At 38.5% G+C, this 17,588-nt stretch overlaps 1 protein-coding gene across 5 annotated transcripts in view; it reads right to left on the minus strand.

Moving 5' to 3' along the window:
* Positions 1 to 17,588, minus strand: part of ABCA4 (ATP binding cassette subfamily A member 4) — an 87,319-nt gene that overhangs the window by 2,653 nt on the left and 67,078 nt on the right. For 3 of the 5 annotated variants that reach the window (XM_069862119.1, XM_069862116.1, XM_069862117.1), the window contains exons 32-48: positions 15,914 to 16,008; positions 14,924 to 14,956; positions 13,624 to 13,729; positions 13,431 to 13,505; positions 12,799 to 12,968; positions 11,652 to 11,829; positions 10,135 to 10,250; positions 8,443 to 8,590; positions 6,906 to 7,029; positions 6,033 to 6,162; positions 5,030 to 5,168; positions 4,110 to 4,172; positions 3,891 to 3,997; positions 2,981 to 3,122; positions 2,269 to 2,403; positions 427 to 530; positions 247 to 339 (exon numbers count right to left, since the gene is read on the minus strand). In XM_069862119.1, the coding sequence (XP_069718220.1) occupies positions 247 to 339; positions 427 to 530; positions 2,269 to 2,403; positions 2,981 to 3,122; positions 3,891 to 3,997; positions 4,110 to 4,172; positions 5,030 to 5,168; positions 6,033 to 6,162; positions 6,906 to 7,029; positions 8,443 to 8,590; positions 10,135 to 10,250; positions 11,652 to 11,829; positions 12,799 to 12,968; positions 13,431 to 13,505; positions 13,624 to 13,729; positions 14,924 to 14,956; positions 15,914 to 16,008 (1,958 nt within the window). Of the gene's footprint in view, positions 1 to 246; positions 340 to 426; positions 531 to 2,268; positions 2,404 to 2,980; positions 3,123 to 3,890; positions 3,998 to 4,109; positions 4,173 to 5,029; positions 5,198 to 6,032; positions 6,163 to 6,905; positions 7,030 to 8,442; positions 8,591 to 10,134; positions 10,251 to 11,651; positions 11,830 to 12,798; positions 12,969 to 13,430; positions 13,506 to 13,623; positions 13,730 to 14,923; positions 14,957 to 15,913; positions 16,009 to 17,588 lie in introns of those variants that run through there. The other 2 variants (XM_069862118.1, XR_011337826.1) reach the window with 2 other exon arrangements.

Raw genomic sequence — 17,588 nt, forward strand, 5'->3', positions numbered from 1 at the left:
TGTGAAAACCTTACCAATATCTGAAAGATTATGCTTTAAGATCTAGCTTTGTATGAAGCTCTGTATTTGTCCCACCAAAGTGGTGTTTAATGTAACAGATCTGAAATGAGGTGATACCACAGAGTTGCATCCAGAAATGGATCTGTTTAGACACAGCTCTACATATTGGATTGCTGTATTAAGAACAGTACATGTCACAAACACTAAGTTTTCCCTTTACAAACACCAGAAAAATATTCTACTTACTTGTATTTTAGCTGCTGAATGGTGCCCAGGCATTTGAATGTACCTTTTACCATGATGGCTAAACGAGTACAGAGGGCTTCACATTCTTCCATACTTTGAAAACAGGGAACAGATATTTAAGGTAAAAGCCGGCAGATGAACTTCAGCGACTTTGGAATTCTGAATTCTAAGTCTTTTTACCTGTGTGATGTTAGAACCACAGCTCGCCCATCTCTGAGCACGCTGACAATAGAGTCCCAAAGGAGGCGCCGGGACTGAGGGTCCATTCCAGTAGTTGGTTCATCCTTGTAAGAGAAAGATTAAGACAATCAGAGTCATAAAAGCAGATAAGAAAATCCAGTTAGAATCAAGTTACCATGTGTCTAGGCCTTAGCATTTTACTGCCTCCTTGCTGAAATCTGTGCCATGAGAAATCACTCGCGCCTTGAGAAGTATGTGGGTGAGTGGGTATTAATGTGCTTCTTGGCACAAAGCAGTAAGGAAAGAAGTACAAGAAATTACAGGTCAGAACATAATGCTGTCTCTGTAGGGCACAGCTACTGGGAAGGTGATGCAGGGACCATTACGTCAAAGACAGTCCCCAGTCCAGGGTTTTAGATATAAAAAATGTAAGCATTTGTTGTACCCCCTTATAAAAACATCTAGGCCCCAAAATAGAAATAAATGGAAAAAAGCTCGTACAGTAACAGCTACATCAGATTGTGTCAAGTTTAGCTCCTGTGTTTTGATGGACATTAGAGAAGTAGGTCAGTATAGGGGAGAAATAACGAAAAGAATCCTACATCTGTAATGCCAATTTTAAGACAGAGATTGACACTTCAAATAAAATCTTCCTTTTCTGGGGCAACAGCTTTTGTAAGAGGGGAGTGAGTTCTCTCCAGCAACCTCCTTCCTTACTTAAACACATCGGACACATTTCTCAATACAAGAAGCTAGTGAAGTCATTCTGACTTACACCAGCTGAGGATCTAGTCCTGCATAAATCAGTTAACTGAGTTTGTAACAAAAAATTCTAAACAAATCTTGGAGAAAAAAAATTCATGCAACATTTTGTCTTAGGAAATAATGAGAAAACATTTTATCTGTCTTTTTTACTATGTATGGGTAGAATCATAGAATCATAGGATAACGAGGTTGGAAGAGACCCACCGGATCATTGAGTCCAACCATTCCTATCAAACACTAAAACATGCCCCTCAGCACCTCGTCCACCCGTGCCTTAAACACCTCCAGGGAAGGTGACTCAACCACCTCCCTGGGCAGCCTGTTCCAGTGCCCAATGACCCTTTCTGTGAAGTTTTTTTTCCTAATATCCAGCCTAAACCTCCCCTGGAGGAGCTTGAGGCCATTCATTTGTGTGAATACACGTAAACACATATTAAATGACACTGGGAACCTTACTATTAAGATGTTATGAAAATGTTTATTTTTAGCCTACAAATCAAGGTGGTACTGTATAATCTAAATAAAGAATATTTGTAGCAATTGCACTTAGAATTTCCCTTGAGATACACAATTATCTGATAACTTAGTTTATTTGGTGAGAACGCATTTCAACGTTTCCATAGTTTAGTCTAAATTTGCATAATTTGTTCCAAAGATAATAAAGGCTGCGAAAGGGTGACTGTCTTCCTCTGGTCTGCTGGATAAAGCAGCAAGGTATATGAGTATGTTGTAAAATTATCTTTTACATGAGTGATTATACTCTGACAAGAAAAGTCTACTAGACTGAAACCAAGCATGTATTTAAATTCAGATTTTTCTGGAGTATAGATTCAATCTCAAACTGTTCTTTGTTGAAGATCTTTCTTTCATGATCCCTTGGAGTCCATTGGAAACATAGTTACACATACCAGTCTGTCCCTGAGATTAAAACACTCAGAATTACAACAAGGCAGATGTAAACTGAGGGCAGAAAGGAGCTTGCAAGGACTGTCATAAACATCCCTGTACCTCTTTAGCATGTAGTTTTATGAGATATCGTACCGAACTACCATAGAGCTATGTTACCATGACACTTACTAGCAAGATGAGTGGTGGACAGCCTATCAGTGCAATGGCAGTGGAGAGCTTGCGCTTGTTGCCACCGCTGTAGGTACCAGCCAAGTGGTCTGCATACATAGGAAATCCCAGCTTCTGGATGCCCCATTCAGCAACCTATGAGAAAGACCATCTTTTTCACACACCTGCTGACGCATAGCAGACGGGATTGCTGATACCTCCCTCTTCTGGCAGAGACATGGCAATCCCCTGGGGTTTAGCACATTATTTTAGAACTGGAGCAGGGGAGCTGAAAAAATTTGTGATGATGAGGGGAATTCTAACTACTTGAGGGAATGCCATAAAGCAGACTCAGCTGTAGGCTTCTTATCTGTGCAAGAATTTAAATTATTTTCTTCTGGAATCTTCTTCATGCTTTCTTTTTTATACATGAACAACTTTAAAGAACAGAACAAACCAGAAACCAGTCCAGTTCTGAGTCAGAGCAATCACATCTTTAGCCTTCCACAGTTGGTGCTGCAGTTTTGCAAGCACCATTAATGCCTAAGAACTTGCGCTTGTTAGCTCAGTCTTTTATTAAACTGTCCAAATGACAGGAACCACTCGCAGGGCTTCTGCACACAGAATGGTAAACCCACTTTGGAAATTCTGGCCCTTGGCATGCTACGAACCCAGTTAATCATCACAAATACTCACTATAATAATGTATAAGTCAAAAGCAAGAATGTTTTACCCTCTTGATTTCCTCTGCTGGAACCCCCCGCAGGCGTGCATATAAGTAGAGATGTTCTCGCCCTGTGAGCAGGTCATCAATGGCATCAAACTGAGGGCAGTATCCCATGTTTTGATGGACATTAGAAATGTGGGTCAATATACTGGAGAAACAAAGAAAAGAATCTTAGTTCTGTAATACTAGCTTGAAGGCAGAGACGGACAAATCTTCCTTTGCTGGGGAAACGGCTCTTGCAAGAGGAGAATGAATTTCTCCTGATACGACATTCTACTAAAATACCTGTCTGTTCACAATAGCAAGGAATATAGTTTAATCTGAGTCAGCACTGGCCATAGTAGTAGAAGTACAGAACCAGAGAATGGTTGAGGTTGGAAGGGGCCTCTGGAGGTCATCTTTTCCCCCATCCTGCTCATGCAAGGTCACCTACAGCAGGTTGCCCAGGACCATGTCCTGACAACAAAATAGCTGTTGAATCACATCAATGGGCACAGAATCAAATCTCAATTACAACTAACAAATCAAGACACACAACCTGGAACTAAACTCACATAAGCTAATTCCAGATCATGCTGTATTAACTTGTGATATTATGCCAGCACTGTGTAAATAAAGATGCTAGAAATAGCCAGCGGAAAGTCCCAAAGCTCAGATCGAAGTACCTTGTTAAACTGGTTATCTTATCTTTGCAAGCTCCTGCCGTTAGATCCAGTTGCCTCCTCCCACTCTTAGCTTTAATTTACCCACAGATTTTACAACGGAATGTTAAAAGTATAAAGTGCCAGTGTGTATTAACTGTGGTCTTGTTCAGTAACATAAAACATAAAAATAACTGCTAGGTCACCGAGACTATGATCTGGGCAGTTCTACTGTGGTAAATGGACTGTCATGGGAGTATTTTTAAGGTACTTACCTATTGCCAGCCACTACAGCATCTCCAGATGTCACATCAGTATCTCCAGTCAGCATTTTGAATGTTGTTGTTTTGCCAGCACCATTCACTCCCAAAAGACCAAAGCACTAAATTACAAAATTTATCACGTTCTTTAGTTATTTCCAACTTGCAAATCAGCAGGGACTTGAAATCTGAACTGATCTATGGAATGTGATCTAGTGTTATTGAACAACCTACCTCTCCGGGACGGATGCCAACACAGAGTCTGTCCACTGCAGGCTTCTGTGTACCTGCATAAAACTGAATCGGTAGAAAAAAAAAGAAAAATCCAATTTCAAGACATTAGACAAAGAAAATACTATTTTTTTTCTGTTTGATGCTATTTGGATGAGGCAAGTTTAGAAACAAGATAGGAGTAAATAAAAAAAAATAAAAGAAAGAGTAAGCATTCTACAAAGTTACACATTTATTTATGATAAATAACTGTGTAGTGACCCTTGAAATTAACAATTTTTCTTCATACAGCCTTTTAATTCATATCTTTAGCACTAGGAGAAAGACCTGATGCTTTGCTGGGACAAAGTATCTCTGATATATCAAACCACAGTGGAATAATATAGCAAGATAGTCTGAAGTATGATACTCCAATTCTCTATTTATGACATCCCAGCAATGTGAGTAATTTTTGTATTTCTGTAGCTAAAGCTCGGATGCATTCTGATAGCATAACACTGACACGTTCAGTGTCTGGAAAGATGATAAATTAGCAATAACTACAGCCCTTAGTGTGAAAACAACCAAATGGTTAACTTGAGATTAAAACTCACTTCTGGAAAAAACAGCTTTGTAAAAGGAAAGATTAGTAGTAGAAATGGACACTTCACAGATAACAGTTGTGTCAGATTATGTGAGGTAAAAACAAACCCCAGACTTAAGCAGGGACAGTTGTACTGTCCTTGCTGAACTTCACTTTGGTTTGATTTTTAATCAAAGGAAATGTCCAAATAACATGTTAAGCTTTGACTGCTACAGTTTGTTGTTTTCTAAGGCACAATTATTGTTTTGAAAACAACATCATCTGAATCCATGGCTGACATACATACTGAAAGAATAAATTTACACTACACTAGATTGTTTCATTCTCCTCAAAATATTACCTTGGTCAGTTCTTGTAATTCTAAGATATTAGTTTTGTTCCCTCCGTTCATAATTCTTTTTCTTTCTTCTGCAACGTCTTCATCTTCACAAATAACAGGTGACATGGCAGTCTCAGCAAACCTGGAGAAACCCAAGAGACTGCTTGCAGAAACAAAGAGTTGCCCTGGCTTCAGTTTAGAATAACAGCATGAAACAACAGCAAATCAATTGCCAAAAATGTGACTAGTGGAAGCAGTGGGATTGAAACTTCACAATGTGACATTGGCTTGAGTATTCCTACTGTTGGGAGCATCCTTGACCTTTGGTAGTTAATCCCTGAATACTAAAAAGGGAGGAAATGGCTTACTTAAAAAAGTATGCCTTGCCAGGTACTGACATAACCTGTCCCTCAGCCACAGCTTCCACTACTTGTCTTCCCTTCAGTAGATGGTGGTTGTACTACAGAACTTTTGATTAGACCACCCTGTAAGACAATATTTTTATGACTGTACCAATTAGTACTTGTATTGGCAGTTGTGAACAGGAGTGAATGACCCACTCACACCTAGAAGGTAGCTGCTTTCATTGAAATAGAGGCACATTTGTAAAGCAAAGTGGGGAAGCTGCAACTGTCCTGTGCAGTGAGCTAGAATTACTGCTTTGGAATGTCAGGCTAGTATCTCATGCCAGTACTTGTGACACTACAAACTTTCTAAATAATTTTATAATCTCACTGTTATAGTGTCTTACACTAAAAAAAATTTCTTAAATACATTAGAATTAAAATTCTTAAATACTTTCTTAAATCCTGTTATGATAATGCACATTTGTGAATGATTTCTTGAACCATGATATCAACAGTTTAGGATGAAATCAGGTAAGTAAGCAGGAAAAAAAAACCCAGACAAATTCAGAGAAAAAAAGAAAAAAGATGCAGAAGGGACTTGGAGAATAACAAAAGCATGGAGAATAAGAAAAAATTCCTGTTAATAAAGGAATATTAATACAAGCTTTCAGACATACCATCTCGTGGAGAACAAACGTTGCTGCATAAGGAGATTCAGAAGAAAGAATGCAACCCCTTGAACAGCCATGGCAACCAGGTTCTTCCCAACAAAGTCCCACTGAAATGGATTGGAAACGTGCTCCTCACCTTTGGAGAAAGAGCAAGGTGAAATACTGCTGAGGCAAAGCACTGTTTCTCTGAACAAAAGGCATAATCATAATGATTTATGATGAATATCTGTACTTTATTTGATCATGACCAGTCAATGTTTTCATTTTCCAGTGTCTTATAAAGATTCTTAAGAAAATACATTTCAAGCTCAGCTGCTGCATGGGAGCAAAAATGAATATAGGATTTCTGAATATGCACTGATTTAGAAATCATAAAATAGAATTTGCATGGATTATATGAAAGACATAAATTTTCTTAATAACAACACTTGAGGTCTGCTATATGACTATTCCTTTAATAAGAGGTTGTCTGATATCAGACAGCCATATCCCAAGAGGATGCATTTGAAGAATAGCAGTCATTTTAAGCTTTAACATGAGGGCTGCTGAAGTATTCAAATTATATGAAATAATATATTCTCGTGTAACGATCTAAGAACTTCAGAACAAGTGATAAAAAGACACCAGAGTCTGGCTGTGAACAATGAGTTCATTTCCAATACGGATTCCTGGTTGGACCATAGAGTTCTGGAAGATGTATCAGAAGCTGTGATTTCATCAAAGAGGTTGAACTTTCATACTCCTCATCCACTTGATGATGTGAAAGGGGAGAATTTCAGAAACCGCCACTAAGTTTCCAAGATAACACTTCCAACCATGTCATCCAAGGTCAGGACATGTGACGCTGATATAACTTGTTGCTTATTGGCTCTCACTTACCAAACCTGGCATATACTTCAGTCACAGCTTGGTTCATGGCCAAGTCAATGAGTCCACGGCCCAGGCAAAAATGTGGGAAGACAATCAGCACATTTTTCAATGTTTTATTAAACTTCAACAAAGACTATAAGAAACAGAAACAACATAATAAGCAACTGAAACTAGACTTTTTAAAGAAAACATAGCAACGTGAATGAAGAGGTGGTCTTGCCAGAGAAAATGGATGTTCTGTGTTATTACAACAGAAAAAAAAGACTATTTATGAAGTTACATCTAAAACATCTGCAACCTACAATGCAACACAACAGAATGCTGGCATACATGGCACCAGACAAGGTACTTGTGAAAAACTGCCAGTGGGGAGAGGAAGTTAAACTTTGTAATGAAATGTTTCTCTGTGCTTCAGAGGTAACGTGTAATTCTTGTGTCAGCTGTTATAAACAGCTATGAGCATCAAGAAAGAGTGATATTTTTCTGTTGTAATACTACGTATTTCCATACTTCCAGACTGCCACAATATTGAAAAGTACCAGTATGTGGGCATAGCTATGCAGTAGACTTTGGTTTGACAGAGAGATACTCAAAACAGTGTAAGTGCCAGGAACAACCTAGCTGCACCAACACTGAATCCAGAGAACGGCAATTTTCCCTCTGGACACACAATGTGTACAAGAGAGACATATTCTTGAAGATAACGATACTGGCCTACTATCCCACAGACTGAACGGCACTAGATTGAACCTTGCACTGGCAAGGAGCATGGCTGAGAATCAGGAGCATCAGGGACTGAAAGTGTTGTAAAGCTGGCCCTTGAAACCATGAACTGAACCAAGATCTGTTTCTTCATCCTGGCAAACTTGATCAGCACGTGGTGTTTGAAAGTGTACTGTCAGTAATGATAGCTAATTTTGTTGCTGTCAGATGTAGACAGGGTGTCAGTCTCTGTGGCCAGAATATCAGCAACTGCAGAAGTGGTAGCAGTAATAGTAGTACATACAAGCCAAGTGTTTTATAAACTCATCTCTTAGTCTTTTCAAGAACTAATTTTGGCACCCACTATATTCTGCCTGTTCTTGTACTTTCTGTCACCTTCCTGGTGGGGTTAAACCATTTGGGGGTATAGAAGCCTCTGTAAGCAGAATATCTCTAACACAATGACTAGCAGGACTTTCTTTCTTTAATTAGCACCGATTCCATGATTTTCTACCATCTATCTCTTCCTGTACAATCCAAGTTGCAGAAGCAAGCAAAAAGTGCCATGTCCCCTCCTCTCCAGCTGTGAAAATGTACAGAAATTTGCTCACAGGAATGAAAAACAATGTCATTCCTTGTGTGTAGCCCAAGGTATCAACTGGCCTGAGTTGCTTCTCTGGGTTATTTTCCTCACCCGTCCTTGCAATTACTCAGCAATTCCCCACTTGTTTAATGCCAGTAAAAATGGCAAGGTAGAGAAAGACAGCTACTGTTAGGGATGGTTATGCTTGGACACCATTTGCACAGCTCTTTAAAACCAGGCATCAACAAAATTGTTACTTACAGGGTTATTTTCAAATAACTCCAGGATGAATGTAATGGCACTGCTGTTGATCCCCACAAAGAGATTAATACAAGACAATGCAACATAAGCAGTGCTAGGAACACTGAAGAAAGAAGAAGCAGGGTACATCATGGGAATTACTGCCCATCTGCATGCAAAAGATAGAAAAACTCTTATAACAGCTTCTTGGTATTCTTTCTGCTCAGTCTTTTTTTTTCTGTTAAAATGCAGGGCAATAGAAACTGCTAAAATTGAGAAAAATTAATGCTAGTGAGGTTATTGTCACCTCAGGTATTCTTATATTGTGCACCTGGAGGGAGAAAAAATGTTAGATAAAGCAAAGCTGATATGTCATGCTTTGCAAGGTACCCCTCAACCTTTGGAACCGTTCAGAGAAATCAGAAACTCTGTACCTTTTGAAGTTTTTTCCTAACTTCTCTACCATGGATTTTTATGCAAAGTTTTAAGATTTCTATGCCATGATTTTCCTGTGCCATGATTTCTAACACACGTTCACCAGCAGCAGAGGGGTACTCCCGTGGAATATATTTAAAATGCTTAGGAGCATTTACTGTGAGTAGGAGGAATTCAGTAACAATCTGGATTGCTTAACATCACAATACATATATGGTCAGAAAGAATCATTCTAAGTTTCCCATTGTGACTGGAGCTGTATTCAAAGGCTAATATAAAACCCTATGACTTTACATTCCTTTTTGGTTTTAATTTTGAGTAGTAAATTGTGAAAACATGACTGAAGTGGCTGCCATTATATTACATTTATTCTTAAAATTTTATCTTGGTAAAGTTTTAAAATATGCAGAGACATTTTAAATGTCCATCCACATGGTCATGAATATGCAGAGGCACAAACAACTTATTCAAGATACCAATATTGCCCTTTAAAAGGTGCAGTATGAATAAAAAATTAAACCAAATGAGCATTCTGTTAGAATTTTTTCACAACAAGAATTTTACAGAGATTAAATGTTCTCAGAATTTTCATTCAAGGAACACACAAACTTCCAAAAATTAAAGGTAGTTTGCCCAGAAAAGAACTGTTTTTTCTTAGGCTTAATTTGTGATACACATAGGAGAATGTGAAAAGTTTAATTTCTTTCTTTAACTATAGAAATAAATCTGATCGATCATTCTGTGTAACCTACATCAGTTGCAGGGCTACCAGGAATATGATTTTATAGATAAAAATATATGATCACTAATTAAATGAGAGAAAGTGATTTTCACTAAGCCTTGTAAAATGCTATTTTGCCAGCACAGATACTAATTTGAAGTTAAAAAAATGTTGAAGACTCAGTACTCTCTGCCCTTGGGTTAAATTCTGAGAGATATTTTAGTATTGGCTGTCAATGAGACAAATAAACACTAAATTCCTACACAATGTACATGTTAGAGAGCAGCAAACCAAATAAATGTATTTTCCAGTAAGGACCATATGTTATGCTTAAATATGTGAGGATGTGACAGAAAAAATTCTCCTTTACAGCACGTGGCCAGATAGAGTGTGTAAATATACTGGAGCAGGGGGAGAATGCAGTTCTAACCTCTATTGTACACACACAGTTTTATTCTTTAAAGCTGGATTACACTAAGTACAAAGCTCAATAACATGAAATCATTTCCATGTGAAATACAGGGCCCCACATGCAGGAATAAACCTTGAACACTCACCCATACAAAAGCAGCAAGGCAACAAGCACAGGAAGATTAGTCGGAGAAGTGTATGCTTTCTTGTTGAATCCAGCGAATATAACCACAACCATTCCAGCACTCAGTGCATAATTCACCTGCCACATCACAGGGTGAAGATCATTGTGTAAGACCTGGGAAGGTCTGCAGACATATCCAAATCCTACGCATTATTCGAAGAGGATTTTGTGCCAAGGAACACCAGAATTTCTGAGCTAGAGTAGTCACACCCAGGCTTTTGGATCAATGAGTCCCTGGCAGCACTTGACATTTTCCTGAGACATCTTTTATCAGACTGTTCATCAAAAATACAACACACATTATTGTTTATTAGATTGTGGTTTGGGAGTCAATTATTTCATGGTCCTGCCAGCCAGCTGCCCACAGAAAAAAAGGCTGTGGGTATGCAAGGAAAATGCAGTTTCTGGTGATGCAAAGGATGTGTAGGAGGGAAAAAGATAGTTACTTGAGCCACATTCCTGGGAGGAGGCTAAAGAGAATTTGCTTGGCCACCGCTTTTCTCAACTTCTCTGTTCCGCATTAGTAGTGCTAGTCTACCACAACACACAGAGCTCCCCATGCAGAATGGGAGGTGGCATTTCACAGAACTGCTAACACCAGTTAATACTTTGCATCATGCTGTCAAGGGCTAGAGCCAAGCAGAATTCCTGTTAAGGAAGCTGCTGGGAGGCTGCTGTGACCAGCAGGGGACAGTAACTCAGGGATCTGCTTCTTCTTACTCATTTACTAAATCTACGCTCTGCATTACCCCTCACCTGAAACAGTACCTTCTGAAGCCTGAAGAGGTTTTGGCTTTTCAATTATTTAATTTTTTTTTATCTTTCTGGGGTATTTTTTTTTGGTTTTTTTTTTTAAATTCTCTGTTCATGGTTCTCTTATTGCACAAGCCCTTGGCCACTTTCTTTGTTGAGAAGTCATGGCTAGAAAACAAGCCTCATGCTGTGCCTTAACCAGACAAATAATTTGCTCTTTTCTGACAAAGTGGCCTGAGGAGTAAAGGGAGGGTAACTGAGCCCTTTCTAAGCAAGCCTGGGCCTGTGGTCTAAATTATTCTGGAACAACACAATGAATACAATTCAGTGACCTAAACAAGTACATCTATTTCATTTTAGGCACCCTGGAATATTTTGTCTGGCCTCCAGCTACTGCTCCAGAAGCCTTTGAATCTCCCATTTAGATTTCATGAATATCTTGAAACACATTATGAATGTTTCAGATGGCATGAGTGAGGCAATTGGGCTTTCTCCTAGTATGATAAATTGTACTTTATTGTACATTCAGTTGTAAGGACTGAAAACTCTAAGATTACAACAACTAGTTAGGAGGTCAGATCTTTAGCATGATCTCTGAGAAACACTTAAAGAAATGAATGCTTTGCAATGCTCAGAATCACCTTCACTCAATTCACTGATTAGTCCCCAGTTCATGCAAACCCAGGAATAATTGCAGGCTATGAAATCCTGCCAGCAGTTACTCACTATGTCCCACATGAAGTTAGTTAGCCAGTAGACTGCAGGGCTCACACCACTGACAAACTGTAGGTGTCTGGCTTTTGTTATGCGTTCTTGAATCAGGTATAAGACAAAACTGGCTGGTATAAAGGACATGGCAAAAATCACACAGATGGCAACAACAGCATCCACTGAAGCGGTCAGCCTAAAACAGAGCACAAGAAGGGACTATGAGCAAGGGAATGGATGCAACACAACACTATAGCAGCATTTTGAGAATCTGGAGGAAATTTTAAAACCTAGAAGTAGCAAGTTTATTTTGTAAGTAGAATATTTTTCCAATTTCAAAATGTGCTAATGTATTTTCCCAGTTTGTGCTGGGGATTGTAGCTAGCAAATGTGGATATTGGTGGCACCATTCCCTGATTTTTTACTGGCCTTCATTGTCTGTAACAACTCAACTCCTTCATGTATCTCAGTTTGAGAGGTTTTCCTGTATGGTGTGTCTCAAACTAGATAGTAAGGCACAATAATCAAAGTGCTCTGGGAGGTGGGAAAAGAGGGTCTTAAAGAGGCAAGTTGCAGACAGTAAGATGAAGCACAGATCTTGCCTCCGTGCTAAAGCAGAAGTTTTCAGTTTTGCTATCTTCTGGGCTTGATAGGACAAATGAGTGAGAAATCATTTCTTCTTAGGGGTGTCTTTTTCAAGAAATTATGGCTTTTAGATTCTGGAATTCACCAGCCCTACCCTATGCCATTGAAAATCTACCTATGCTCTGGCCTTGGCACCAAGATGGAGGTTGTTGACTACTGCTTACTTGTAGTCAAAGATAAATTCTGATTCCTCTTCTGATTATGACCTCTGTGTTATTTCACAAGTAGATCTATTGGCTTTGGAGCTTGAACAAAGACTTCTGTGCTTGGGTATCAACAGAAACATCTAATCATGCGTAATCAACAATCGTAGCACCTACATGAGATGGGAATGAACTCTTACAGGAATATAATGGGACAGAAAGGATAGATTACATATCTGATTCTTGATTAGAATAAACTTCAGGGAAAAGCCTCCACAAATTGAACTATTTCTTCTCAGAGTGTGAGTCCATCAGAGGTGGCAAGCTATCAGGAGAGGGAGGGGTAAAAGCCAGCAGCCAAGCAGAAGCAGACTTACACGGTGACTTCAGAGAGTTGCTCCTTAGTGAGGTTCAGAGGATGGTTTACAGCAGTGATCCCATATTCCTCAGGGGCTTGGCCAGTTCTGAGGTTAGCTCTAAGGATTGCATTATTTGCTACATTAAGGAAACTAACCATAGCATGCCAGCCTTTATTGTTAAACCACACCTAAAAGAGTCAGAAAACACAGATTCTTTTAAGAAGACTTCACTAATAATCCTAACTGCAGGAGAAAACTTGACTGCCTTTTGTCTCCTTTGGTGGGCATTGTCAGCAAGGAAGAATCCAGAACTAGGAATTCACAGCTCCTAGGCACAGTCCAGCAGGAGGGGCTCACATACTATGCTTCTACAGGGGCTGGATGACCATGTCAAGGTGTTTTATAGGAGCACATTTTGAAATCTAGCAGAGTGTGTCCTGCTTGGAAGTATTTAGGACAGTAAGAAATACCAAGAGCATGGTTAAAAAAATCTCATATTAGAAATAATTTTGCATTAACACTGTATTCCATGTCACTTATAAGTATAGCATTTCAGTTCTTGCATTTGAGAATGCCACTAGCAATATTCTCACAATTTGAAGTCTATGTCAAGAAAGACTGTGCGTTAGCAGATTACTTCCAGCAAATACCTTAATATTATCTTCAGTTTCCATGTATTTAAGGAAATTAGACATTTCTTTAGCAGCAGCCAGTGAAGTTTGCCCCTAAAATAAAAAGGAAAATGTTAAAGTTTGGCTGTCTGGGTGAAATCCACTGCCACAGGTTTTCAGATTTCTAACAATTCTTTAGTAAAGGGATTGAAAAATAAAGAATCTCACTTACTCCTGTCACATTCATCATTCGGCCAAGGTCACTTAAAAAATTGACAACTTGATCTCCAGAAACATGAAGGACTGGGAGCCTTCCTCCTATGGAAATTCCTCCATACCTAGTAAAGAGAATAGTATCATTAGTCACTTGTACCACAGGCATAAAACTCTGTATGTTGATGGAAATATTAAAAATCCATTTAATCTAAGTTTGATTTCTATACATCATATAATTAATGAATAAAAATATCTGCTCCTTTTCTAACAAGTTGTCTTAGATCTTCATAGGGCTTACAAATAATAGAAGTTCTATCAGTTTCTGAGGTGTTCATGCTAGGATCCTGAGAAAATTATTATTTAGATAGATTTGGAGAAAACAGTTATTTGTACAGCACAAAATTTTAAAATCAAGGTAATAGATACATAAATGTTTGGACAACATAGAGGACTGAGGACAGCATTGGTCTCAGCGAAAATTTCAGTTCCCTTGAAAGGAACAGGTATTCACCAATGCTGGTGCCAGCCAATACACTGTAATGATAAATACTATTGCATGAGATGAACCAAAGCCTAATCCCATAGAAAGTACATAGAAATTACACAGAAAGCAAAGCTTGAACATGAATAAGCAGATATTCCTTGAAGGAAGCCAGTCACCCAGCTGCTACCTTTGAAGTGAATTTCTACTGCTGCTGAAATACTAGATAATATGTTCTTCAGACTAATGAGTTATCTTCTAAGCTTAGTATCTACAGTGTAGATGTCACACCAGGGTTAGTTAGTTGATGCCCCTACATAAATGTGGAGCACTAGTGGTATCTCTTTTATAACTACTGACAAGTTCAGAGCAGGGATGAGGAGCTGTGGTTCTGTATTCAATAAATAGGCTGGTGTCCAGGATTCATCTTACCTAGGCCCTTTTTTTTTGGAGGGTTTGAAAGAGCACTTTGAAAGAGCACCCTACACTTTGAAAGAGCACCCTCAGAGCACTGTCATAATGGAATGCAGTATTGCAGTATAACTTTCCACCACTCAGACCCTGTTAGTCCGACTCTTATAGAGAAAACTCTGATAGTTCCATTGTGTGCCTCTAGCCTTCATCCTTGTGGGGGTAGTCCAAACAAATACAACCTCTTGTCTTTATAAAACCCTTGCTGACTCCCAACCTGTTTCCCACTGAAGCCACCTCTTTGTTCTGTACTATCTGCTACAATTCCCCTTGTCCCTTCACAGAAACATTGTGCGGCTTGACAGTTAAACAGAAATTCATTGTTCCTTTATTTACTACAGTAATCTCTGAATTGGTTTCTTACCTTTGCTCATTCACCCAGTATTTGCTCTTCAAGCTGAAACAGACAAAGAGAATACTGTCTCATAATGCACTGAACCAAAGGCAATGGTATTGTCAGGCTTAAATTGAAATTAAAGGTGAATTCCTATGCTTTGCGGATGTCCAGTTTCCCCTAGATAGCTGCTTTTTTTTTTTTTTTTAATTTGCTTTCTTTTTTAATTGCTGCTGATTACTTTGTTGTGGGGTTGTCAGGATTTATGGTATTCCCTGCAGTGGGGTTTTTGTTTTGTTTTCTGACACGGTTAATCTCCAGCTCATACAGAGATAAGCAAGATTTCTGAACTGAGTCATAATAGCTTCATCCTAAATCCATAATTAATAGATTTTAAAAGATATATCTAAAGCAATTATGACATGCCCTAAGATGAATCAGTCAAAGGCAGCCAGTACATAGCTAATATAATGGTAATTTCAAGAACGCTGCTGGAAATTGAAAAGTTAGCAAGACTTGATTTAGAAATAATAGGCCATGGACACTGCACAGATAATTACCACGCACAATACTCAAGCAAGCTGAGGAGCTATCATTAAGACAGATGTCTCTATGTAACATTGTCATTTAGCTTTTTGGCGCTTCTGGGAAGCAAGTGATAATTAACTCAGGCAGATGGTCCTGCTGGTGCAGCTACAGTTCTTCAGGGGCACAGCCTGGCATCTCTGCAAAACAGTTCACCGTGCTGTGCAGAGGCAGCAGTTTTCTCACCATCAACACAGTTACCATTAACATGGCATAAAGGAGTATGTTTGTAAAGGAGTACCTGATTATAAAAATAGATATAGTTAAAACAAATTAACTCCCTTAAAATGAGCATCTCCAATTCTTACATCAGGAAGATGAACATCATTCTCAAGTCTGCAAAATACTGTGGCACATCAGGCGCTATGCTATTATTAAATGAGAATTTCATGGCCAGGTAGCACAGATGAAAACCAAAGAGAGACTCATCCTTACCTCCCTTTTATCAAAGTGGGATATGTTTTCACCAGAAAATCTGAAATATTTCTGTGGGTCAGATCTTGAAGAATTTCTGTGCTGTGCTGCACTCTCTGGAAAGAAAAGGAAACCTAATCAACCACAGTAAACTTTACAGTCTCTAAAGCTGTTAAGTAAGTGTTTGTCAGGAAAACAGCAAAAATACCTTTGGTTCAGAGGGATTGCTCAGGTTCACAGTATCACTGGAATTAAAGAGGAGCATTCATTTTCTAGCCCAAATATCCTTACTTGACTAAGATTTCAGAAGAAATCATAAAATCACAGAAATCTGTGATGCCTGACACAAAACATCTGCACTTCACTCTGAAACTTGACCTGAATTATTTGCAGCAAAGGCCAGAGTTGCTTAAGGGTTTTTCTTCACTGTGAAACAAGGAAGATTTTCAAATAAAATGAAGTCCTAGTAAAGATAAGGCAGTTTTCTATGATTTAGCAAGTTGAAGTGAAAATTAATATGAAAAAATCACCTTAACTAGCATGTTAGATACTTAGAATGAAAATTACTCTCTTGCTTTGTAATAAAAATGATGCCACATGATGCCTTTGTGAGACTTTTGCAAAAACAGGGTCACTGAAATGCAAGAACTCAAACTTGCTGAGTTTATAGCAACAAAGAATATTCTTTAAAAGTTTCTGGGCAGTTTCAGAGGGCAAAGCTTGCAAACTGGAAGGGCCTAGGAACGACCTAGAAGGGTGGAGTGATGGAATGTCCAGAAGTTCCCACATTTGTCCACAGAGAGGCAGTACTGGATGAGATGACACAGAAGATACATAGCAGTTGTCTAGTTGATTCTAGACAGCACAGAGGAAGACGGGTTAACATTCTCATAGTGCCTTCATTAAGCGAGCTGTCTATGCACAGATGTACTTCACAATTATTTACATACTGTTGCTTCTCTGGAGACTTGACTGTGAACTACGTCTTCCTGACAAGTTACATAAAATTAATACGTTCTGCAAAATTATCAGGATAATATAATGACAAATACATTTCCCTGAGAGGATTAGACTCCCTATAAACAAACAAAACTATAATTTTGCATCCTATTTGGATTTTAAGTTTTAGCCAACATTTCCCTCTCTAATGCACTAGCACGCAATTAGCAAAATTCAGCTTTCGCTGGCTTTTGGGTGGGGATTACTTGGAAATCAGAAATAACTTGGGATACTGTGAATAAGGTTAGCATATAATCTCTTTATTAATTTCTTCTTTTTCTTCATAGACAGGAATTTTACAGATATTTAAAGAAGCTTTTCTTTGTTATTTTGTGAACAGTGATAGAGAAACTAAAGCAAGTTGAATCAGCATTTGGATTTGGATTCAGAAACTGATTAAACTTGTGAAATTAGTGTTAGAACTAGAATTATTTTAGTCATTTGGCTAATGTGTGCAGCCTGGCAAACAGGAATAGTAAAGTTAAATGGTGTGCATGGTGAAACATTATATTAGTGAGTTATTACTCAGAGTGGCTGCAGTTCTGTTTTCTTTAACTTGTTAGAAAAACATTTAGAAAATGTAAACACTAACAGGCTGTAATTTTCCTTTGCTCTTCAAAAGAGTAAGCACAGTTTATAAAGGGCACTACTAAGATTATTCATTGATAGGAACAGGTGGGAATGTAGCTCTCATGTC

Source organism: Phaenicophaeus curvirostris, chromosome 8, assembly GCF_032191515.1.
Source record: "Phaenicophaeus curvirostris isolate KB17595 chromosome 8, BPBGC_Pcur_1.0, whole genome shotgun sequence".
Classification (NCBI taxonomy): domain Eukaryota; kingdom Metazoa; phylum Chordata; class Aves; order Cuculiformes; family Cuculidae; genus Phaenicophaeus; species Phaenicophaeus curvirostris.